The sequence below is a fragment of the Neovison vison genome, chromosome 6 (assembly GCF_020171115.1).
Source record: "Neovison vison isolate M4711 chromosome 6, ASM_NN_V1, whole genome shotgun sequence".
In the NCBI taxonomy this organism is placed as follows: Eukaryota; Metazoa; Chordata; class Mammalia; order Carnivora; family Mustelidae; genus Neogale; species Neogale vison.
In genome coordinates, this window is record NC_058096.1 from 168,575,182 (window position 1) to 168,600,137 (window position 24,956).

At 47.3% G+C, this 24,956-nt stretch overlaps 1 protein-coding gene across 1 annotated transcript in view; it reads right to left on the bottom strand.

Moving 5' to 3' along the window:
- Positions 1-906: 906 nt before the first annotated feature.
- Positions 907-24,956, bottom strand: part of XPC (XPC complex subunit, DNA damage recognition and repair factor) — a 45,974-nt gene continuing 21,924 nt past the window's right edge. The window contains exons 4-16 of the mRNA XM_044252916.1: positions 20,725-20,848; positions 19,676-19,760; positions 17,762-17,919; positions 17,145-17,265; positions 10,452-10,541; positions 8,717-9,586; positions 7,724-7,884; positions 5,482-5,563; positions 4,449-4,583; positions 4,199-4,368; positions 3,565-3,658; positions 2,917-3,006; positions 907-1,886 (exon numbers count right to left, since the gene is read on the bottom strand). Of these exons, the coding sequence (XP_044108851.1) occupies positions 1,671-1,886; positions 2,917-3,006; positions 3,565-3,658; positions 4,199-4,368; positions 4,449-4,583; positions 5,482-5,563; positions 7,724-7,884; positions 8,717-9,586; positions 10,452-10,541; positions 17,145-17,265; positions 17,762-17,919; positions 19,676-19,760; positions 20,725-20,848 (2,396 nt within the window). The 3' untranslated portion in view covers positions 907-1,670. The remainder of the gene's footprint in view (positions 1,887-2,916; positions 3,007-3,564; positions 3,659-4,198; positions 4,369-4,448; positions 4,584-5,481; positions 5,564-7,723; positions 7,885-8,716; positions 9,587-10,451; positions 10,542-17,144; positions 17,266-17,761; positions 17,920-19,675; positions 19,761-20,724; positions 20,849-24,956) is intronic.

A 24,956-nucleotide genomic window follows, 5' to 3' on the forward strand; every position in this document is an offset into this window, starting at 1 on the left:
TCAGTTCTAAGTAGTTTTTAGTAGTTAAAATAGGTTTCTATTTTTCTTAAAAGGGCAGCTCGATACTTTTAGCACTTTGAAGCCTTACTTACCAAAGCCCACTTTGTTTTTGGATTGATTTAAAGTACTCAAACCTCCCCCAACTTCAAGAATGCTTCAGAAAAGGTGGCTGGAGCCACAGTGGGACACTGTGTGATAGCCACCCCCCCCAGGGCTTTAGGTCAGCACAGACCCGAGTTCCAGCCCCAAGCCTGGCTGTGCGACAGTGGCGCGTCTGCGATCCCTGCCTCTCAGCTTCCTCATCTAGAAAATGGCAGGCGGTGAGGCTGTTCTCCCTCCTGCACCATGGTGAGGCCTCAGTGAGCTCAAGCCCATGACATGCCTGCCGTGTTCAGGCATTTTCCCTTTTTGCCTCCCGTTCAGAAGCAGAGCTGCTGACTGTCTGCCCTGGAGCTGACAATTTGTGTACTCTGCGACAAGCTCTGAAGCAGGTGATTTCCCAAAACCACCTCTTCTTTGTCAAACCCGAGGTTCGGTTCCATAATGCCTCTAAGGAGCAGACATCGGCAGGAGTGAGTAACAGGTTGCTTGCTTCTAGGGTCCGGAAGTGCAAGGCTCTGCAGTTTCCACGGCAACCCCGGTTTGTTGTTCCACACCAGCCCTCCAGCCAAGCTCTCACTGCTGATGAGTCACACCCCAAGTGTTTTGTTTGTTTCCCTTGGATAGAACTGGCTCCGATTTTTAAGGGCTCCTGTCAAAGGTTAAGTAACATCTCTCCTCACTTGAACGTAGGAAGAAAAATTTCCATGTGTGGAATGATGAGTTCACCATCTACCTGAGAACAAAACCTGGTCTTTAGTCTCCTATGCCGACCATAAATCTGAAAGAAAAACGCAGAGCTGAGTCTTTTTAGGTAAATGTTTTATTTTTTTCCTCAAAATGTTAGAAAAGTTATTTCTCCTGAATATCTACAATGCATAGAGCTTTTATAAATTTATCCACAGTGGATAAAATCTGGTTGACACTAACCCACTTTCACTAACATTTCTTTAACTCTCAGTGTGTTTCCTTTCCTGATTTCAGCTCTTGGTTTGAGTCTTCTGCCACCCTGAAACGTTACTTCCAAAAGTGGGTCCCGCTACCACCATAACTGGAGATGCCCATACTTCCCAACTGCACTCCCTACCCCATGAAGAGGCAGCATTAGGCAGTGTTAGTACATCTGGCTGAGAGAAAAAGGCATGGCCCAGACAAAAAGGCTCCACCAGCTGCAGGAGAGGCAAAAGCATGAGGGTCTGACAGATGAAGAACTCACCTGGAAGGAACTGTGCATTTCTAAATCAGCCAGTGGTTTCTATAAGAAAATGGGACTCCTGTTTCCAAAGGCAGCTAAGCGACATCAAGGTGGTGGGAGAGTCTCCTGGGAAGTGTCCCAGGGCTCAAAGTAGAAGGTGCGGAGATGGACAGCTCTGAAAGCCCTACCCCACATCTATCCAACAAGGCCCGGGGCAAGACCAGACCCACAGCACCCCCTCAGCTTAACCCCTCTGTCCCCTGGCCCTCGTCCATAGCACACGCTGTTTCTCTGCCTTCTCAGAGGAGATACCACAGCCACCAGGGCCGGTACATCCCCCAAGGCAGGTGTGGGGTTCAACAGGTGGCCACTCCCATCACAGCCTCTCAAAAGGGAACAGGTGGGAGGCCGCAGCCGCCTTCTCCCTTTTGGTCTTCTTAGGGCACTTTGGCTTCTGTTCTTCTTCAGCCTCTCGGTTCTGGGGCCAGGAGGCAGCCAGGATCCTCGATGCTTCTGCTTGAGAGCTGGTCCCCTCCTCTTCATCAGAAGACAGTCCACCTCCTGCAGGTCCTTGGAGAGCTCTCTCCTCTCTCTGGATGGGGAGGGACAATGGTGGGCCTCAAGTCAGTCATCAGATGGCAGGGAGCACCACCAGAGGGCAGTCAAGCCCCCAGCAGCAGCCACCCCGACCCCTGCCCCTGCCCACCCCCCTCCAGCCGGTGGCTTTGGGAGGGCAGGGAGGGCCACCACACGGGGCTGGGGGAGAGCCTGCCTCACACTGGGGACTCCACCGAGCAGGGACTGGAGAACTTGCTCTGGGCTCAGTGCTGGGAAACAAAAATGTTTATGCAGGGGACCGCGCTCAGGGAGCATACAACTGAATGTAGATCACAGGACTGGTGCTTTGCACTTCTTTACCTCACTCCTGCACAAAAGCGCACTAACGTCTTCAACTGCACAGGACCAGCTTTCTGTGCCAAATGTTCCAAGGAGGCACTCCCTGACCAGGACCCACTGGGGAGCTGGGCATGGAGGGTTTGGATGCAGGTAGAGCATGTGGGTGGACGAAATCAACATAGAGCCTGGTGAGAGGTCACCCAAGGGATTTGAGAGAAGAGCGTGTCAAGAATATTTTGCCAGTTTTAAAGGCAAACTGGCAGCATGTGGAGTTGCAGACAGGGAGAAAACGGGTGTGGTTATAGCTGTTCCAAGAACACATTTCTGACCCAATACTGATCTCACCACATAACCATGTGGAGGGGCCTCTGCCCCTCTGGGAGACCCTCTGAGGGTGACACATCCACCTCGCACAGGCTGGCCCAGCCCAGGGCAGGTACCATGAAACACGACTTAAGTGAGCAACCCTGGCCTGGAGGATAGTCACAGGCACAGGAAGTGCAGCCAGGCTACGGAGGGCACGTCAAACACAGACACACAGGGTGCCTGTTCCTCCCTGGATGGGCTCAGCATGAGCTCAGACCCCAGCAGGCACCTGCTTGGCAGATGGGAGCAGGAAAGGTGGTTGACAAAACACAAGGCATCTCTGGGCAGAATCCGGGCTCAGGGTTCTGAGTCCCCCTTTTCCACCTGACCTTGTCTCTTTCCAAAAAAGCCACACTGACCTCGTCCCCATAGCGAAGCTTCAGCCTCTCCCTGATGAGCAGTCCCCTGACCAACAGCTTCCAGTTCCCGAGGGCCCGTTTCTCTCTTTTCTGCAGGCAAAACAAAGAACACAAAATGTTAAGTACTATCACTTTCAGGAAAAGTGTCTAGATGGAACCTATGAACATCTGAAGATCTAAAGATCCAAAATCAGATTCTTCGGTTAAAAGAGTTTCTCAGCCATGCCATGTCTGTTTTAAAGGAGCATGATTTTATAAAGGGATGCATATAAAAGGCACCAAAACAGAAGCCTCTTTTTAACTGTTAGCAACTTGAACATCTTTAAGGAGGAGGCTTGGATCACAGGCAATGCCTTTCAGTAGAGGCAGTGGTGGATGGCAGGTGCAGCAGCCACCAGAGCCAGGATCCAGGTACACAGTGGACAGGGATGCTGGATGGTGAGGTACGGACAGGACCCTGTTTATCCAGGGCTGGCTCCGTAGGGTGCCCTCTGGCGTCTGAGAGCTGGAAAGAGCTTCGGGGCCCACGGTCCCTCCTGTTACCCACAGTGCAAGTGAGGCACCTGCCCCCACGTGGGGGCTCGTGTTCCCTGCCCTTCTGCTTTCACCTCAGGTCCCCACCCAGCCCGCCCTGGCCACATGGCTCACCTCCTTCTCCCGCTTCTCAATGAGCGCCTGCTCCTTCTCCCAGGCAGCTAGGAGCACATCTTTGTATTCCTCGCAGACAATGTACCCGTCGGTTCTGTAAGGATGCAACAAGGATGGCCCTACTTGAGGCTGCCGCCTCCGGCCTCGCCTCCCTCAGGCCTCGCCTCCCCCTGGCCTCGCCTCCCCCTTGCAGAGGCCAACCAGCTGCTCCCCAAAGAATTTCCAGCATTAGGTATATGCAGTCCCAGCCCTAGCTGCCGACAGCACCCGTGCAGGAGGCAGGCCTGTGGACTCCGGCCCTGCGTCTTTCCCACGCCCAGCCCCACCCGCTGGGATGACAGAGGTCACCTAACCAAGAAACGTGCTGACCTCGCCTGTTCCCTTGTCCCCAACCCCCAGGAGACGGTTTTCATCTAGCATCACGAGCACGTGGTGCCATTGGTTTTGTTGCCTCTGGATGGAGGCAGAGTCAGCCCGAGTAAAAGTGTGAAAGGAAAAGGTAAAGTGTTAAGGCTGACTTGGCAAATCCAGAGTAAAAACCGGAAAATGGCCTCAACCCCCACATCGACTTCCTGCCCCCTCCTCTAGGACAGCCCAGCCCTCCTGCCGGTGCTGCAGAAGGACCCTCACGCACATGGGATGGGAGTAGCCTTTATGGAAATCGAAGCCGGTGATGGCCTGGACACAGTCAATGTCCAGCTTGCGGGCCACACGGTGCAGGTTGGGCAGGTTGAGCTGGACGCAGCCAATGGGCATCATGCTGGGCAGGAAGAGGTACACGTTCCCAAACTCATTCCGGGGGACCTGCAGAGGGTAGCACAGCCGGTCTAGCCAGCAGCAGTGTGCAGCAGCCCGGTCCTGACCCGTCACAACACTGCCCTCACCTTGCCGTCCACAGCCACAGGCGGCTGGTACTCCTCCGTCTGCCACTCGCCAAACAGGCCCAGGTCGTTGTGGTCCTGCAGCTGGGGCTCGGCAAGGCGGGCCTTCCGGGCCCGGTTGGAGTAGCCTTTCACCATCTGCACCAGAGGGAACAGCCAGTTTAGAGGAGGACCACCGCTTTCAGAGCACTTACTATATACCGGGTACTGTGCTGAGTGCTTTCCTGAACCCATGGCCTCATTTAACCTCCACCATGAGCCCAAGATGCACGCACTTCCCACCTGCTTACAGTGCCTAGTACCACCGTGGCCCCAAGGACAGCTGCTGCTAGCCAGCACCTGCAGATGGTCCCTGCTCTATGCACTGTGCCCCATAGGGCGGTCCCACCACTGTCTCCACTGTGCAGACAGATGGGTGACCCGCGAGCGGCAAGCCACTGCCTACAGCCACAGGCCAGAGGGCCAGAACCAGGCTTTTACCAGCCACACCACGTGCTCTACCTTCATCGCAGACGGTGACTGCGGCCTGGAGATGAAATCACTGAAGTCCCATCGCTCAGTGAGTGAAAGGGCTGGGATTTAAACCCAGGAACTAGCAGTGTCATGCATTCTGGAAGGCACTGACGGCATGGGACCCGCCGCACACTAACTGACCATGTCTAGTGCCCAGAAGTTTCACTGGGGAGCGTGAGCAAGAAAGCTGCATACGTGTCACAAGGAGGAGCAGGATGGGCACACTGGGCGCCTCTGGATCAGGGCTCACCACGTTTTTTTGGAAAGGGCCATATGCAGCCTGTATTACAACCCTTAAAAAATGTCACATGTCTTGCATGCTCGAAAGATACATCTTACAAATTCCATTAGACTAAGACATATTTGAATGCTTTCTCTTCCTTTGGTCTTTCTCAGGTTAGAAAAGTCAGCCCTGGATTCCTCTCCCGGGTGAGCACTCAGCAGCCGGGAGTGCCCAGGCCTCTGTCCCCAGTGCGCAGCCGCTGCCGCTGCCCCCTCCCCCCCTCCCCACCCCTATGGTTACCTTGTAGGGCACTTCTCCCAGCCTCACCACTCTGGCCTGTTTCAGCCACGTGTCCCGGGAGTGCAGGGTATGCACGCAATCCCTGCGGGAGCCAACAGAGGGAAACACAGGACAAACTGAGTCCATACCCAGCTTGGAGCACTCGCGGCACAGAAGCCTGCCTCACAAGGCTCCCCAGGAGGAAGGGCTCAGGCCTCCATTCTCTCCTCAGGCTGGGCTCCTGGGGGGACCAGGAGACCTGTGTTATACCAACAGCTAATCTGGACTTCCTATCTTCTCAAAAATGTGTCCGTTTACAAATCTGACCTAAACAGAGTTGTCTTGTCTGTCTTGGACTGCAAGCCAGGACTCCCCCATCCTCCCACAGTGGGAGGCAAAGCAGTACCGGTACCCTCCACACCACCATGCCAGCACCTGGCTGCCCAAGGCCCGGTTTGCTGCTAAACACAGAGATGGGGGAAGGACCGAGTGTCCAGAGAAGGGGCAGGGGACCCCCAAAAAGACACCAGAACTGCGAGCTAGTGAGTTTCCACGGAATGATGACTCACGCACATGGAACAGTCTTAATTCCTGGCAGCCAGTGACTGCACAGCACGCCTCTGGCTTCACTCTCCTTCCAGGGTAAGCAGTGTAGCCCAGCCTTGCAAGGCTACCCCACCACGAGTTCCAACTGCCTTCCTTGCTGAGCTTTCTGCGACAGGACATGCTCCTCTCCTCCTCAGTCGGCAGCCCTGCACTCTGGCCAGAGAGTGGGCTCCGCAGAGTGAGGGCATGAAGTTCCCTTCCAGTGCGGAAACCAGACCCTCTGCTCCTGCCTCCTCTGTGCCACGGCCTACCAGGGAGACCCTGCATGAGCCACTGTCCCTTCTGGAGCCTTGGGGGCATCCTCTATCTGTCAAGATATGAGCTCTGTCCTCTCTGCTCTGCCAGGCTAAGGGAGGACCAGACACTTTCCCGGTGCTAGAGCATCCCGATTGGGGCTGAGACCTCCACTTGCACTTCCCCCCACCCCTTGGCAGGCTACACAGCTCTGATCGCCCCAAGGAGCCATCATGTCACAGTCATGATCTTCACATGGGGGCTGGGGAGAGGCTGGACACTGTCAGGACATTCCAAGGAGCACGGTGGGGAAGTGGACAGAGCCCTGTCAGGCTACATCTCAACTTCTAACCACTTTACACCCTCAGAATGGCTGTTATCAAAAAACTCAAAAAGTGTTGGCGAGGCCGTGGGATAACTGGCATCCTTGCGTGTTGCTGGTAGGGCTGTAAAACCATGCAGCCATTGTGGAAAGCAGGAGCCTAGTTCTTCAAAAGTTAAACATAAAATTACCATATGATCCAGCAATTCTACTTCTGGGCGTGTATCCAAAAGAAATGTAAGCAGAATCTCAAAAGATTATCTGTACACCCATGTTCACAGAAGCACTATTCACAACAGCCAAAAGGGGAAGCAATGCAAGTGTCCGTCCCTAGAGGCCAGTCACAAAAGGACAAATACTGCATGGTCACATTTACGTAAGGTCCCCACAAGAGTCCAGTAAAAACCAACGCGGTGGCTGACAGAGGTGGGGGGACAGGGGTTAAAGTGAGTGTTTCATGGGGATGGAGATTCAGTTCTGGAGATAAAGTCCTGGAGGGGTGCCTGAGTGGCTCAGTATCTTTTGTTTTAATTTTGTATGTACTTTACATTCTTCTCTTATTCCCTTCCCCTCTTCCTCTGCCATTTTTTTTAGTGTGAACAAGATATATACAAAATATACCATTTTAACCATTTCTAAGTGTGCAGTTCCATGGTGTTAAGTACATTTACGCTGTTGAGTAACTGTCCCCACCACACACCTCCAGAACTTTTCCATCTTCCCAAAAAGAAGCTCCGTCCCCATTAAAGTATCCATTCCCTTTAATTTTCATGATCAAATCTTTTATTTTCTTCTTTTGTATGTTTGTAACTTACATTTTAGGGATCTATTTCCTATTGTCCCATATAAGCCTTGTCATACTTTTCAATTTTTCCCCCATAACTCTTTTGCACCTGCTGGTCTTTTAACCCTTGTTTTCATCTTCAAGCCTGAATCCCTTCTACATGTGCCCCCATGAAACAGCACACACATACACACAACATAAAGCTCATCCCGTTTGACATAAGGGCTGACATAAGCAGCACTCCCCGCCCCCATCCAGGAGCCTGATAGTCCCAGGCCATCGGGAAGCCCACAGAGCCACCAAGCTGCCTCACACACCTGGAGTAGACAGCTTCTCCACGACAATAGCCAAGAATCGCAGCTGTCTCAGGGTAGATGGCCTCGTATTTCAACAGATGCCTCTTCAGCGCATACAGAGGGTGGTTCTTGTATGTGCCAATGACAGTAGGCAAAGGCTGGCCCAGGTGCTTTGCCTGGAACTGCAAAGGCCAGAGAGATAATGCTGAACATGTCTGGAAGAGGAGGGGAGGTCTGAGGCAGGCGAGCCCTAGACCACCTTGTTCAGCAAAACAGTGAAGCAGAGGTTTTGTGAGCACCCATAACACTGCACCTGCAGTCTGGTTCCAGGCAGGTTTCAGATAAAGCATGGAATCCCGGGGCTTGTGGCAACTGTGAAAAAGTCATCTAACCTATTCATTCTCAGTGCCTAGACACCCTGGCCAACACAAGCAGGTTAGTGCCTGCTCTTGTCCTCAGGGAAGACACATGGTTTTCTTCAGGAAGGCCTTACCTGCTCTGTGATGGGGGTCTACTTGGGTCTACTTGACCCTACTCTCCCAGGAAACTCCAATGGGCCATTGGCACCATGTCTCTCCTTGCCCTTGTGCTCCTTGTGACAAACACTCATTCTTTTAGTAGTTCTTTCAGGATTCTGATTTCTCAGTGGACAATTCCACATGGGGCTCAAATAGGGCAGGGAGATACACGGCTACCACACTCATGAGTTTTGTCTTCTTTCACTCAGAGCAATTTATATGACTGTGTAAATTGTTTTAAAGCTCCAAATTTACAACTAGAAGGTAACTAAAAGTGTGCTGCATAACGGTCAGACAGATGTGGGCTCAAATACCAAAGCAGTTAATCTCTCAGAGCCTCCATTTTTAACTGGTAAAATCAAGGCAAAAGCCATCCCAGGTCTATAGTATTGTGAAAATTCCAGATCACACACAAAGATACCCCCACCACATGGGACCGGGCATATATAAGGGGCACCAAGATGGGCCTTCAAGTCCACAGCAGCCAAGGCCTTACCTCTGAGTCTTCTTTCTTCTCCCTCTCCACCAACGGGCTCTGGTATGGTCTCAAGGTTTCAGCCCACCACTTGGCATCGACCCGGCACTTGCGGGTCGCAGTCATCCAGTCTGGATCGTACCTCTGGGTAACATCCCGGACCCAGCCATCACCGTCGATGCCCACCACATAGGTCATGGGCTTGGTGGCATACTTGTAACAGGACAGAGCCTGGCCCACCACACCATGCACACAGTCCACACACACCCACTTTTCCTCTTGCTCACAGAACACCTCTAGCCACTGGTCTACACCAGCTGCTTTCCCTCTTTCTGCCCCCTCACCATCACTGGAGATTTTCTTGCCTCGTTTACTCTTACTGCTTGACGAGCTCGTGGTTGCTGCTGGGAAGCTAGGGTGCTTAGGGTGCCTTCCACGTTGGGTCCTGGAGTCACTCCTGGACCCTGCCTTTGATCTCTGCCTGGGAAGGCCAGGTTCAGAATCCTCATCAGATGAGTGATGGGCTTCCCCGCTGGAGAGCTCGAAGTCAGAACCGCTACTACCCTTGTCACTCCCACTCTCTTCTTTATAAGACACCCTGGAGGCCACCTGCCGCTCTCGGCCATGCCGACGTCTCTCGGTATCCTCCTGCTGCCCTCCTGCCTTGTGCTCTTCTTCCCCGCTGGAGGGCTCTCTCTGTTTCTTCCTGACTGTAGCTGCTTTGCTCCTCTTCCCTTTGGCACTTGGACGGCCAGGGCCCTTAGATGACGTGACCTCTTGTCTGGTTCCTTGGCTGGTCTTGGGTTTGGTTTGGCTTTCTAGAACTGGGCTGCAAGTTTCCAAGGAGCCTCCAGCACCTTCCACAGATGTCACCTTTGGAGCTTTCTTTCCCTTAAACAGAAGAGGAAACTATGTTTTTCCTTTCTATGCTCATATGATAGAGATCCTATACTCTGCCAGGGCTAAATCACTGGCTACAGAACCAGCACACACAGGATGTCCCCAGCTCAGACAGGGTAGGGCAGGGCCAACAATCCTTTAGGAATGTAAGAATGTATTCACTAAAATCTGTGGTATCTTAGCTAAGCCACAAAGTAAACTCTTTGCACTCTAGAACCTGGTGGGAGGGGCAGGGGTATGAACACAGGAAACACAGGAACCTGGTTTCCAACTCCAGTTCTGCTTCTCATTCATTATGTGTTCCAGTCAACTATATATACATTTATTTACATTTCCTCAAATATTTATTTATTACATATGGGTAAAACTCTGCATCAGTTTCCTCGGTAATAGTACCCACCTTGCACATAACATGCCTTGCAAATAAATACTGATGGACTTAAAAAAGTTGCTGCATTAAGATGATGGAATTAAATCCACCCCTGGACCACTAAGTCTCGACAGTACCAATAGTGCAGCTCGTCTAGTGCCAACCCTCCTCCTCCGATGACAGCAGAAGGCAGAGTCCTTCATCCCTAACTGTTCAGCACAGCCAAGAAGGAGGAGGATGGGGCCATTCTGCTGTGTCACAAGGCAGAAACTAACCCACCAGGCAGCCAGGACCTCTCTTGGGCCCCTCTGTGCCCTCTGTGCCACTGGTGACCAGTTTTCCAAACATGGGGGTGAGCAAGGTAGGCTCCAAGGGGCCCACGCTCCATAAATGCCGACCCGTAAAAGTAGTCCAATGACCAATTTTTTTGTTATATGATAATTTCTCCCTCCCCGCTGAGCCAACTGCCCTTTGGGAGCACCCCACCTTTGCTGGGGGTAACTTCAGAGGAATCGGCTGCAGAGACAGAACCAGTCGGGTCGAGAGCTGTAGGGCCCGGAGGATCAGTAAAAATATCTGTGGGGAAAAAGAATGATGCATTTATCCTAAGAAAAGAATGGAGGTTTTAACAAAATTCACGGTATTTGTTGTGGTAGTTTTTTTTTTTTTAGAATACGGAAAAGTTAGAAACCACCAAATAGGTGCCTAAAACCCTGAGCACTACTAAAATTGATGCCAAACAGGTATCTTTTTATAGAAAAATGGAAAGATGTTCACTACATCTCAGAGAAGTTTGGTTTTTAATGTGTTATGTTAAATTTCATTAAAGAAAACAAAAAAACTGGGGCACCTGGGTGGCTCAGTGGGTTAAAGCCTCTGCCCTTGGCTCAGGTCGTGATCCCAGGGTCCTGGAATCGAGTCCCACATCAGACTCTCTACTCGGCAGGGAGCCTGCTTCCCCCTCTCTCTCTCTGCCTGCCTCTCTGCCTACTTGTGATCTCTATCTGCTAAATAAATAAATAAAATCTTTTTTAAAAATGTAATTGTTTAAAAAAAAAAAACCTGACAAAAAGAGTAACTCTTGGAACAAAAAAGCGACCACATTCTGGAAGGTAGAAAGTGCAGAAAAATGAATATGAGGTGACAGAAGGGAAGATAGGTCACGGGAGGAGGGGCCGGCTCTTGGCAAGCCGCAGAGCACCAACGCACACAGTTGGAACTTTTAGAAGTTTGCTCCACTGGGGGACGATGCTCCAGAGGCTAAGTGGGGGGGTTGTAGCCCTCGCGGGGACAGTGTGGTCTCAGGTCCTGTGGGGTCACAGAACAACCCAGGGTGCCTGAGTGTGGCACGCCCCCAAGTATCAGAGTAGGAAAGTAGGCTACAGAGACAGGGCCAAGGAGTGGGTGCTCAACTCAGGGTTGCCATAAACCGTAATCTTGGGCACAGTCGGGCAACTGCTCTTCATGCAGGAATCCCAGAAGTGGCAGATCCGGGGAACAACCCACCCTTCCTCCACCAGGAGGAGAGGCACGGGAGCACGCTGCAGGAATCTGCTGTGTTTGGAGACTCTAAGCAGAGCCATGCACCAGAGCTGGAAAACGCTCAGTCACAGGCTGGGTGAGCCTGGAGTGCAGCCGGAGATCAGGGAAACAGGAGGGACTGACTGCTTTTCTCTGAGGGCACACTGAGGAATGGGGCCCCAAGCTCTCAGAGCCTGGCCCCTGGCAAGGGCGGTACAAAGACATTTTGGAAAGTCACTGCAACAGGCCCCTCCTCCAGAAGATCACTAGCAACACCTAGCCAAAAATCAAGTTCAGCCATCAACGTCAACTGTTGAACTCCAGAGCAAGGGGAATGCAGCACATACAACTCCTGGCTTTTTTTTTAACCAGGATTCTTTAGTCTCTCCAAGTTAAATGTTCTAAATTTTATTTTTCTCTAACTCTATTGTTTTTTAATTTTTCCTTTACTAGTTTAACTACTCTATCTTATCAATACCTTTTTAAAACCTTTTTCAATTTTCACTGTTTTATTCATATTCTATCTCTTCACTGTATTTAACCTTATTTTTTGGATACTTGTAAGTTTTCCTTTATTTAAAATTCTAGGATACAGTTTCTTCTAACAGATCGAAATATACCTTAAATCTAGCATATGGCTTTCTTCTACTCTCTAGCCTGATGACATTCTTTTCTTTTTCTTTTTTTTTTTAAGTGACTTCTCATCAATTCCTTTTTTAGAATCATTTTTAATTTTCATCTTTACAGTCCATCCCTTAATTGTGTTTACCCTTATAATTTTATATATATATTCTTTTCTCTAAAATTTTGGCAGTTTCTTCTAACAGACCAAAATATAACAAAAATCAAGTGTGTGACTTTATTCTGTTCACCAGTGTAATCTTGTGTGTGTTTGTGTGTATAAATACATATATGTTTTCTTCTCCTTTCTTCTCCCCCTGACTTCAGGTCTCTTCTGATATGGTTAGTGTACATATTTCTGGGGTCGTTGCTTTTAGTATTGTGCTCTCTCATTCATCTATTCTTATCTAGATAAAATGTCAAGGCGGAAAAACTAACCTCAAAAAAAAAAAAAAAAAAGAACAAAAGGCAGTACTGATGGCTAGGGACCTAATGAATATGGACATTAGTAAGATGTCAGAACCAGAGTTCAGAATGATGATTATCTAGATGCTAGCTGGCTTGAAAAAAAGCACACAAGATACTAAAAAATCCCTATCTGGAAAAATAAAATAACAAAAATCTAACCAAGTTGAAATCAAAAAAGCTATTAATGAGGTGCAATAAAAAAGGGAGGCTCTTACTGCTAGGATAAATAAGACAGAAGAGAGAATTAGTGATATATAAGACCAAATGATGGAGAATAAAGAAGCTGAGAAAAAGACAAAGAAACAACTACTGGACCATGAGGAGAGAATTTCAGAGATAAGCGATAATATAAGACAAAACAGTATTAGAAGAATTGGATTCCCAGAAGAAGAGGAGTGAGCAGAAGGTATATTGGAACAACTTATAGAAGATAACTTCCCTAATTTGGGGAAGGGAACAAGCATCAAAATCCAGTAGACATAAAGAACCCCCCTCAAAATCAATAAAAATAGGTCAACACTCTGTCATCTAAGAGTAAAATTTACAAGTCTCTGTGGCAAAGAGATAATAGTGAAAGTAGTTGGGGACAAAAGATCTGTAACCTACAATGGTAGAAATATTACATTGGCAGCAGACTTGTCCACAGAGACCTGGCAGGCCAAAAAGGACTGGCATGATATATTCAGGGCACTAAATGAGAAAAACATGTAGCCAGGAACACTAAATCCAGCTAGGCTGTCACTGAAAATAGGAGAGATAAAAAACTTCCGGGACGAACAAAACCTAAAAGAATTTGCAAACACCAAACAAGTCCTACATGATATATTGAAAGGGGTCCTCTGAGCAAACAGAGAGCCTAAAAGAGACAGACAAGAAAGAAACAGAGACAATATACAGTAACAGTTACCTTACAGGCCATACAGTGGCACTAAATTCGTATCTTTCAGTAGTTACCCTGAATGTAAATGGGCTAAATGCCCCAAGCAAAAGACACACAGTATCAGAATGGGAAAAAAAACAAGACCTATCGATACACTGTTTACAAGAAACTCATTTCAGACCCAAAGACACCTCCAGATTTAAAGTGAGTGAGTGGAAAACAATTTACCACGCTAATGGACATCAAAAGAAAGCTGAGGTGGCAATCCTTATATCAGATAAATTAGATTTTAAGCCAAAGACTATAATAAGAGCTGAGGGGCGCCTGGGTGGCTCAGTGGGTTGGGCCGCTGCCTTCGGCTCAGGTCACGATCTCGGGGTCCTGGGATCGAGTCCCGCATCGGGCTCTATGCTCAGCGGGGAGCCTGCTTCCCTCTCTCTCTGCCTGCCTCTCTGCCTGCTTGTGATTTCTGTCAAATAAATAAATAAAATCTTTAATAAGAGCTGAGAAAGGACACTGTATCATACGCAAACGGTCTGTCCAACAAGAAGATCTAGCAATTTCAAATATCTATGCCCCTAACATGGGAGCAGCCAACAATATAAACCAATTAAAAACAAAATCAAAAAAACACATTGACAACAATACAATAATAGTAGGGGACTTTAACACCCCCCCTTGCTGAAATGGACAGATCATCTAAGCAAAAGATGAACAAGGAAATAAAGCCTTTAAATGACACACTGGACCCGATGGACCACACAGATATATTCAGAAAATTCCATCCCAAAGCAACAGAATACACATTCTTCTCTAGTGCACATGGAACATTCTCCAGGACAGATCACATCCTGGGTCACAAATCAGGTCTCACCCGGTACCAAAAGACAGGGATCACTCCCTGCATATTTTCAGACCACAATGCTCTGAAACTAGAACTCAACCACAAGAGGAAAGTTGGAAAGAACTCAACTACATGGAGGCTAAAGAGCATCCTACTACTACTCCCGATGAGTGAGTCAACCAGGAAATTAAAGAAGAATTTTAAAAATTCATGGAAACAAATGAAAATGAAAACACAACTGTTCAAAATCTCTGAGATACAGCAAAGGCGGTCCTGAAAGTATATAGCAATAAAAGCCTTTCTCAAGAAACAAGAAAATCTCAAGTACACAACCTAACCCTACACCTAAAGGAGCTGGAGAAAGAACAGCAAAGAAAGCCTAAACCCAGCGGGAGAAGAGAAATAATAATCAGAGCAGAAATCAATGAACTAGAAACCAAAAGAATACCAGAACAAATCAAACAAACTAGGAGCTGGTTCTCTGAAAGAATTAGTAAGATTGATAAACCCCTGGCCAGACTTATCAAAAAGAAAAGAGAAGGGACCCAAATTAATAAAATCATGAATGAAAGAGGAGAGATCACAACCAACACCAAAGAAATAAAAACAATTACAGGAACATATTATGAGCAACTACACACCAGCAAATTTGACAACCTGGAAGAAATGGATGCATTCCTAGAGACATATAAACTACCACAACTGAACCAGGAAGAAGTAGAAAACCTGAACAGACCCATAACCAGTAAGGAGATTGAAGCAGTCATTAATAATCTCCCAACAATCAAGAGCCCAGGGCCAGACGACTTCCCAGGGGAATTCCACCAAACATTTAAAGAAGAATTAACATCTATTCTCCTGAAACTGTTCCAAAAATCAGAAACAGAAGGGAAACTTCCAAACTCATTTTATGAGGCCACCATTACCTTGATCCCCAAACCAGACAAAGACCCCATCAAAAAGGAGAATCACAGACCAATATCCTTGATGAACACAGATGCAAAAATTCTCACCAAAATACTAGCCAATAGGATCCAACAGTACATTCAAAGGATTATTCACCACGAAGAGTGGGATTTATTCCTGGGCTGCAAGGGTGGTTCAACACCCATGAATCAATCAGTATGATACAATGCATTAATAAAAGAAAGAACAAGAACCATATGATATTCTCAACAGATGTTGAAAAAGCATCTGACAAAGTACAGCATCCTCTCTTCATCAAAACTCCTCAAAGTGTACAGATAGAGGGTACATACCTCGATATCATCAGAGCCATTTATGAAAAACCCACAGTGAATATCATCCTTAATGGGGAAAAAAACTGAGAGCTTTTCCCCTAAGGTCAGGAACACGACCTTAGGGTTGTCCACTATCACTACTGCTATTCAAATAGTACTAGAAGTCCTAGTAATCAGACAACAGACAACAAACGGCAATCAGACAACAAAAAGAAATAAAATGCATCCTTATCAGCAAAGAAGTCAAACTCTCACTCTTTGCTGATGATATGATACTTTATGTGGAAAACCCAAAAGACTCCACTCCAAACTACTAGAACTCATACAGGAATTCAGTAAAGTGGCAAGACATAAAATCAATGCACAGAATTCAGTTGCATTTCTTTTTTTTTTTTTAAAGATTTTATTTATTTATTTGACACAGAGAGAGAGAGATCACAGGTAGGCAGAGAGAGGAAGGGAAGCAGGCTCTCTGCTGAGCAGAGAGCCCGATGCGGGGCTCGATATCAGGACCCTGAGACCATGACCTTAGCCGAAGACAGAGGCTCAACCCTCTGAGCCACCCAGGTGCCCCATCTTAGACTTTTTTAAAGTGAATCAGAAGAGAGATAAAGATGCCAGTTGTTTGGGCTTTTAAGATCCAAGAAGCCTGGTCTCCTTCCGTAAACAAACAGAAAACGTATGTAATGAATAGGAACCTTCCGGAAATAAAGCCGTATTTCTATCTCTATTTTTGGTAGACAGAACTCTCCTGACTGCACCACTGCCAGCAATATCATTTCTCAAGTCGGAAGGTAGGGAAATGCTTCCTGATGGATTTCAGCAGACAAGGTTTGAAAAAACATTTCCTATGGACTTCTGAACATAATTTTTGAATAGTTAAGGGAAACAAGGCTAGGGTACCTGACCAAAAAATAAGTGTTTACAACCCCAGGACACCAAGCAACTGAAAGAGTGCAGGCTTTCCACCCATATACAGGTCCCAAACCTGACTCTAGTTGCTTACCAGCAGAATGACCCTGAGAAAGTTCTTTGGCCTCCTTGAGCTTCTAAATGTATTTTTTATTTCACAAGGCCTGAATAAGGAAGAACATGGAAAACTCTGGAATGGTACCTGGCATGTGACTGCCATGGCCATTAGCTCCCAGCACTAAAAAACTGTGCCAGGGCACCTGGGTGGCTCATTGGGTTAAGCCTCTGCCTTCAGCTCAGGTCATGATCTCAGGGTCCTGGGATCGAGCTCTGCATCAGGCTCTCTGCTCAGCAAGGAGCCCACTTCCCACCCTCTTTGCCTACTGCTCTGCCTATTTGTGATCTCTCTGTCAAACAAATAAATAAAACCTTTGAAATGGAGAGGAGAAAGGAGTTGAGGGAAACTGGAGGGGGAGATGAACCACAAGAGACTATGGACTCTGAAAAACAATCTGAAGATTTTGAAGGGGCAAGGGTGGGAAGTTGGGTGAGCGTGGTGGTGGGTATTATGGAAGGCATGTATTGCATAGAACACTGGGTATGGTGCATAACCAAAGAATTCTGGTACACTGAAAAGAAATTAAAAACGAAGCAAAACAAAACAAAAAACCATGCCAGGAGGAATCACTTACATGTACCAACTCTTCATCATCCCGTGCAGAGTAAATAGCAAACCTCCTTTCCAATGTTGTCTGCAGATCATCTCGCTCATTGGTTGAGAGGTCTGCATTCACTGTAAATGTACCAACAAACCTGGAGAGAAACCAGACATTCCCCATGTCACGAGTCAGGGCCAAGAGGAACACTTGCTATCCTCTTATAGCCAAGAAAATCAGACGGGAGAGTCTCAAGAGGGAATCGGGAGCCCTGCTTGCCTCTGCTCTCATCTTCCCAGTCTATGTGGCTGACCCCGGCTCCACTCAAGACCCCAGCAGACTTCACATGTCCTTGGGAGGTGCACCTAAAGGACCATGCTTAGGTGCTCCATGCACCTAAAGTACCCAGCAGATCTCTTCTAAAGCACTCCTCACACTACCCTGATTACCTGGGGTGCATCTGTCTCCTCAGCCAGGCTGGGAGGTGTTCCAGGGCAGAGAATGTGCCTGACGTGTGTCTATCTTCAGGGCTGTGCACTCAAAGCCCGGCATAAGGGGTCCCCTCAGGGAAGTCTGTGCAACTGCCTGGCCCCCAACCTCTTAGAGACACAAGTTCTACTCTAGGCCTCTGCAGGACAGGCCAGAGGGCATACCATTTCACCAGGTTTGACAGATAGCAGGCATCTACATCCTGAGGTGGCACTCTGGTAAAACGAGCTGGGATGATGGACAGGCTGATAGCAAGTAGATCTGGCTGGTTGCAGATGTTACTTCGATAGAAACCATTTGCCAGCAGGCATAGCAGGTGAACCTGGGAAAAGGGGGAAGATGGTAGGCTGAGAACTAGAGTGTTTTCTGCTGCCAAACTGAGAGATATTGTGTAGGCAGGAATTATTTATTATTTTTATACACAAGAAAGTAAAAATCCCAACATTAGCCATTTCCCAAGACCTTGTCTTCACCCTGTGCTCTCCCTAGATACTTATTCCCTTGACAAAATAACCAAATCTCAGAACTGCAGCATATAAACTTCTATATTTTAAGAGGCCTTGCTGTTTAGGATTTGCTCCCAAAAGATCGGGAGGAAAAGTGAGACAGGGGTGAGAAGGGAGAGACTGCACAAGTGCCAGTAGCTGTCCAAGCCGGCGGATGGCGCAGGTTCACCACAGGGTTCTCTGCCTTCCCTGGGTGCCAGGACCCAGCCACTTCTGCTGCAAACCCTAAAGCCAGCTGGCCCTGCTCCCAAGCTCCAACCGCTCCCCAGCCTCCGGAGATGATCATGTGACTCCTCGCCGCCTCCTCCAAAATCTTACATCCTTTTCCCTTTAGAACCGTCTGCCTCCTTCCCCACCTCTGACCTCCCCATTTCAGTCAACAGCTCCATTCTTCTCCCCTCACTTAAGCTTCCCATCTTAGAGTCATATGAACCCTTCCCTTCCTTCCACCTCTTCCAAAAGGTACAAGCAGCACAGCTATCCCACGTGCTCCTCAAGGCCTCAGGGAGGTGGGTGTCTCATCTCCTCACTGTCCTTGCTCTGAGCTCATCTCACTCCCAGATCTCTGCAGCTGCTGTAGATGTACTGTCTCTTCCAGCCCTGTCAGCTCTTCTCACTCTGGCTGCCTGCTGCCCATCCGAGGGAAAGCTGAGTGCCCTTCCCTCACTCTCACAGGCCACCAATGCATGCACCCTCCATTACACAGACACACAGAGAACTAGAGGGCCCTCTGAACTTGTCACAGGCAGCCTCCCCAGCTTCTGTGCTCCCACCTCTCCCCAGTGGCCTTTCTCTTAAAGAAAGCCACCTTCCTCAGCCACTCAACCCACACCGTTCCCTTTCCTCATTCTGAGCCTTGAATTTCCTGTTTTGACATCTGTCTTGTTCCGTCTGTGAGAACAGACACTCCTTAATGGCAGGAAATAAGCTTTCTACAAGTCTCCATCCCCACAACGCCAAGTACCTTGCTAGGTCTATAATGTGGTTCACTAACTGCTAGCTGAAGTCAAATACACGTCTCTTCAGCGGTGTTAGGAATGGAGGTTATGAGGGGAGCCTGGGTGGCTCAGTGGGTTAAGCCGCTGCCTTCGGCTCAGATCATGATCCCAGGGTCCTGGGATCAAGCCCCGCATCGGGCTCTCTGCTCAGCAGAGAGCCTGCATCCTCCTCTCTCTCTGCCTGCCTCTCTGCCTACTTGTGGTATCTTGTCTGTCAAATAAATAAATAAGTAAATCTTTAAAAAAAAAAAAAAATGGAGGTTATGAGACAGGTGGAAGAAGGGATGGAGGGAGCGTGCCCATGGGTCTGGCCCTCCTATGTGCCAGGTCTGTGCTCCAGACTTTGCATGTCATATTGGCTCTGCCCCCACAACCCCCTCCAAAGCAGGCACTTATCACACCCCACCTCAAAGATGAGGAAACCGCTCAGGGAGACAAAGAAACTGGCCAAGGTCACAGAGTGAGTAGAAGAGCCAAATAAAACCAGGCCTGACTGAGAACCAAAGCTGTGTGCACCACACCACACAGCCATAACACAGAGGACCCTGTCCCTTCGCCTCCCACCCTTCCTTACCTTGTGTGTGTCCTCATGGACTTCTTTACTGAAACGTTTCATCATCCTCCGAAGATAGGTCTCAAACTCCACTTTTATCCTTTCACTGCCATGCATATTGAAAAATCCAAGAATGAAGTGGGAGACTGACCTCTGGGCCCTGACCCCAGGCCCCCAGTCACACATCATGGCTTGTGACTCGCTCTCCTGGTTCTCTTATACAAGGCCGTGCTACTCAGGCACATCTGCAAGTTGGCTATTTTCCACAGACTTTTCTGTTCCTTCATACCTGCACACCTTGGCTCAGGACACTCTCCACGCATCAGGCCTCATGCACGTGCTTTGAGGCGCACATCCCCCAAGGAGTCTTCCCTGCCTGACTGACCTCCCGACTACTGACTCCCTCCTTTGCACCAGTACTTCTGGGCTAAATTGGTGTACACACATTTCTATGGTGCTGTGAAATCTTTCATGCCTGCATCCAGGCATCTACCCTCCTCCTTCATGCCTAATGATGTACCCATTACAGAGTGGAACTCATTCGCCAATTGACCACCAGGCGTTGTGTTCACATTCCCAAGCCGCCAGCAGATGCAGCAGTCCTGGGAATTCTGGGATGGAATGGGGGCTCCCTACCACAGGGGGCACTGCCTCAAATCATACAGTGTGATGTAATGTGAAAGCATGAGTGTCGAGTTGGCAGGAGAGGGATTTGATTCTTGGCCCAACTGCTTCCTAGCTGAGTGACTCCTAAAATGTTACATCTCTGAGCCTCCACATCTTCATTCACACACTATCTTCAAGTTTAAGTAAAACTAGGGACAACCTGCAGAGTCCTCAGCATATACCAGATATTCAAGTTTCCTCTTCCCATGTCCTGCCACAGCCATAAAACAAACCAGGATTCTTGTTCAAGTCCTCAAAGTAAACCCAGGGCTCTCTCACCTAAGCCTGCTGACCACACTGGTACTCAGCCCCAGTCTCCTATGTGTTTCTCAAAACCTTTCATTAAGTATCGGCTCTTGCTCAATATGTGTGACAGGAACTTAGAGAGAAGGGCCTAATCTTACCTTCTTTCCCTTGCTTTAGCCTGTTGGGGTGTTTCGATCTCTATCTCCACTGGTTCCACAGGCAGGACAGATTCAGAGAAAGCTGTGTTTTCTCCCATGTCACCTGGCACAGTCTCACCAAGTTCTATCAACAATAATTTTTTATAAAATCAGTAATAATAAGGGTACCTGGGTGGCTCAGTCAGTTAAGTGGCCATCTCTTGGTTTCAGCTCATGATCTCAGGGTTTTGGCATCGAGCCCTGCACTAGGCTCCATGCTCAGTGTGGAGTCTGCTTGAGATTCTCTCTTCCTCTCCTGCTGCCTCCCCAACTGCTCTCTTCCTCTCCCTCTCTCTCCCTCTCTCAAAAAAAAATAAAATATGTTTTAAAAAATCTGTAATAATAATTATTATCGCTACCATATTAAACAAAATGGAGGTTCTGAGGGGAGTGAAGAACAGATGAAACATAGGAGACCCCTACTCCTGCAGTGCTTTGAGTATCTCAAAAATGCGACAGACTGAGTTGTTTCACATTTATATCTCATTTAATTCAAACAACACAGAGAAACAGCCCTTAGAGGAGGGAACTGAGGCACAGAAATACTGACTTGAATTCAGACCTCTGGTATTAAGGATCTGATGTTAACGTGTGTGTTTTAGTAGAGACTTAGTCTTTCTCCAAGAGACAAAAACAACAACAAAGAAGAATAATTACCTATTATTCTTACTACAATAACCCATATCACAATTTGCAACATATACAGGCATGAATTTAGGGGTCTTGCAGCCCCAATCGCAATCTTGTAATGGTAAGGAATACATCCTTTTTATCTCTTTATCCTCTATATCGCTTATGAATACTAGCTGAAATAAACTGAATTCGCTGAACTGGATCTAACTGTAAACTTTGTTATTAGCAAAGGCCTCGTCAAAGATGCTCTGGGCCAAGAAGCAGTGACACCCCACTGGCGGCAATGAACACACCTAATGCCAAGATTTGGTTTCTACATGTCAGTCACTGATGAAATGAGCGAGGGCTTGCTGGAGAAACAAAAGCTGATCATAGGTCTGGAGCAAGAAGAATACAAGATGGGCCTGGAATATGTTCTTGTGCCAGAGAACAAAAACGTTCTCAAAAACGTTTTTGAGGTCCAGAGGAAGCAAGACCACGGAGCAGTAGGAGACTGAACTATCATTAGGTCCCAGCAGTTCAGCTAGATAGTTATCAAACCATTCTTAACACCTACAAACTCAACAAGAAATAGAAGAGAAGAAGAGCAGCAATTCCAGGAACAGAAAATCAACCACTTCCCAGAAGGCAGGACATGGGGGAAAAGTGAATCCGAAGCAATGGGAAGACAGACCCCAGGGGAACAGGCTGGCTCCTGGCAAGTGGTGAAGCAGCTCAAAATCAGAATTTTAAGAAGTCTGCTCCACTGAGAGACATTGCTCCAGAGGCTAAGCAGGGGGTGGAGCCCTGGCAGGGACAGTGTGGTCTCAGGACCCGCGGGCTCACAGAAAGACTAGGGGTGTCTGAGTGTGGCAGAGCTCCCAGGTATTAGAGAGAGGGGAAACCAGCTACAGAGACAGACCAAGGAGTGGGCTCTCAGCTCGGGGTTAACTTGAACTGTGATCCAAGGCACACTCAGACCACTGCTCTTCCAGGAGGGACCCCACAAGTGACAGATCTGGAGAGACTCCCTCCTTCCTCCTCCAGCAGGAATCTGCTGGGTTTGGAGAATCAAACAGGGCCGTGTACCAGAAATAGAAATGCTCAGTCACAGGCTGGGTGAGCATGGAGTGTAGCTGGAAACCAGAGAGACAGGAGGGACTGAATGCTTTTCTCTGGGCACACTGAGGAATGGGGCCTCAAACTCTTAGCTCCTCTGGGCTGGAGACTGGGAGGCTGCCATCCTCATTCCCATCCTTCAAAGCTGTATGGAAAGCATTCAGGGAACAAAAGCTACCAAAAGTGAACCCAAGCAGATTGCTTAGCCTGGCCCCTGGCAAGTGTGGTGCAATTCCACCACAGATGAAGAGATTTGAAAATTACGACAACAGACCCCTCCCCCAGAAGATCAGCAAGAACATCCAGCCAAGACCACATTCACTGATCAATGAGAACCGCAGAACTCAAGAGCTAGGGGAAAGCAAAACACAGAATTCGTGGCTTTTTTCCCATGATTCTTTAGTTTTTCAAAGATAAATTTTTGTAATTTTATTTTTTTCTTATTCTATTTTAACTTTTCCTCTTCCCTTTTTAACATTTTTTAACTACTTTATCTTATCGATACCTTTTTAAAAAATCTTTAAATCTCCATTGTTATAGTCATATTTTATCCCTTCATATTTAACCTTTTTTGTATACTATAGGCTATTTTTCTTTAAAATTTTGGGATACAATTTATTCTAGCAGATCAAAATATACCATAAATCTAGCACATGGCTTTGTTCTTGCCTCCAACCTAATCACATTCTCCCCTCTTTTTTTGACTTTTTTTCAAACCAACTTAGCAATTCCTTTTCTAGAATCTTTTTAAATTTTCATCTTTACATTCATATTCCATCCCTTCATCGCATTTACCCTTTTTTTGCATATATGTAAGTTTTTCTTTCTTTAAAATTTTGGGAGGTAGTTTCTTCTAAAAGACCAGAATACAACCAAAATCAAGTGAGTGGCTCTGTTCTATTCACCAGTCTAATAAATTCTCCCCATTCTTCTCCCCCCAGTTTCAGGTCTCTTCCGAATTGGTTAGTGTATATTTTTCTGGGGTCTTTGCCACACGTTTAGTATTTTATTCTCTCATTCACCTATTCTTATCTAGATAAAATGACAAGGCAGAGAACTCACCACAAAAAAAGAACAAGAGGCAGTACCAACAGCTAGGGACCTATTCAATACAGACATTAGTAAGTTGTCAGAACTAGAGTTCAGAATGATGATTATCAAGGTGCTAGCTGGGCTCTAAAAAGGCATGGAATATATAAAAGAATCCCTTTCTGGAGAAATAAAAGCCCTTTCTGGAGAAATAAAAGAAATAAATTCTAACCAAATTGAAATCAAAAAAGCTATTAATGAGCTGCAATAAAAAATGGAGGCCCTTACCGCTAGAATAAATTAGGTAGAAGAGAGAACTAGTGATGTAAGAGACCAAATGATGGAGAATAAAGAAGCTAAGAAAAAGAGAAACAACTACTGGGCCATGAGGCGAGAAATCGAGAGATAAGTGATACCATAAGACGAAACAACATTAGAATAATTGGGATCCCAGAAGAAGAAGAAAGAGAGAGTGGGGCAGAAGGTATATGGGTGAAAATTATAGTAGAGAATTTCCCTAATATGGCAAAGGGAACAAGCATCAAAATCCTGGAGGCACAAAGAACCCCCCTCAAAATCAATAAAAATAGGTCAACACCCCATAATCTAATAGTAAAACTTACAAGTCTCAGTGACAAGGAGAAAATCCAGAAAGGAGCTAAGGACAAGAGGTCTGTAACCTACAATGACAGAAATATTAGATTGGCAGCGACTTATTCACAGAGACCTGGAGGCCAGAAAGGACTGGCATGATATATTCAGAGCACTAAACAAGAAAAAATGGAGCCAAGAGTACTATATCCAGCTAGGCTGTCACTGAAAATAGATGGAGAGATAAAAAGTTTCAAACAAAAATTTAAAGAATTTGCAAACACCAAACTAGCCCCAAAGGAAATATTGAGGGGCCCTCTAAGCAAAGAGAAAGGCTAAAATAACAGACCAGAAAGGAACAGAGACAACATACAGTAACAGTTACCTTACAGGCCATACAGTGGCACTAAATTCGTATCTTTCAGTAGTTACCCTGAATGTAAATGGGCTAAATGCCCCAAGCAAAAGACACACAGTATCAGAATGGGAAAAAAAAAACAAGACCTATCGATACACTGTTTACAAGAAACTCATTTCAGACCCAAAGACACCTCCAGATTTAAAGTGAGTGAGTGGAAAACAATTTACCACGCTAATGGACATCAAAAGAAAGCTGAGGTGGCAATCCTTATATCAGATAAATTAGATTTTAAGCCAAAGACTATAATAAGAGCTGAGGGGCGCCTGGGTGGCTCAGTGGGTTGGGCCGCTGCCTTCGGCTCAGGTCACGATCTCGGGGTCCTGGGATCGAGTCCCGCATCGGGCTCTCTGCTCAGTGGGGAGCCTGCTTCCCTCTCTCTCTGCCTGCCTCTCTGCCTGCTTGTGATTTCTGTCAAATAAAT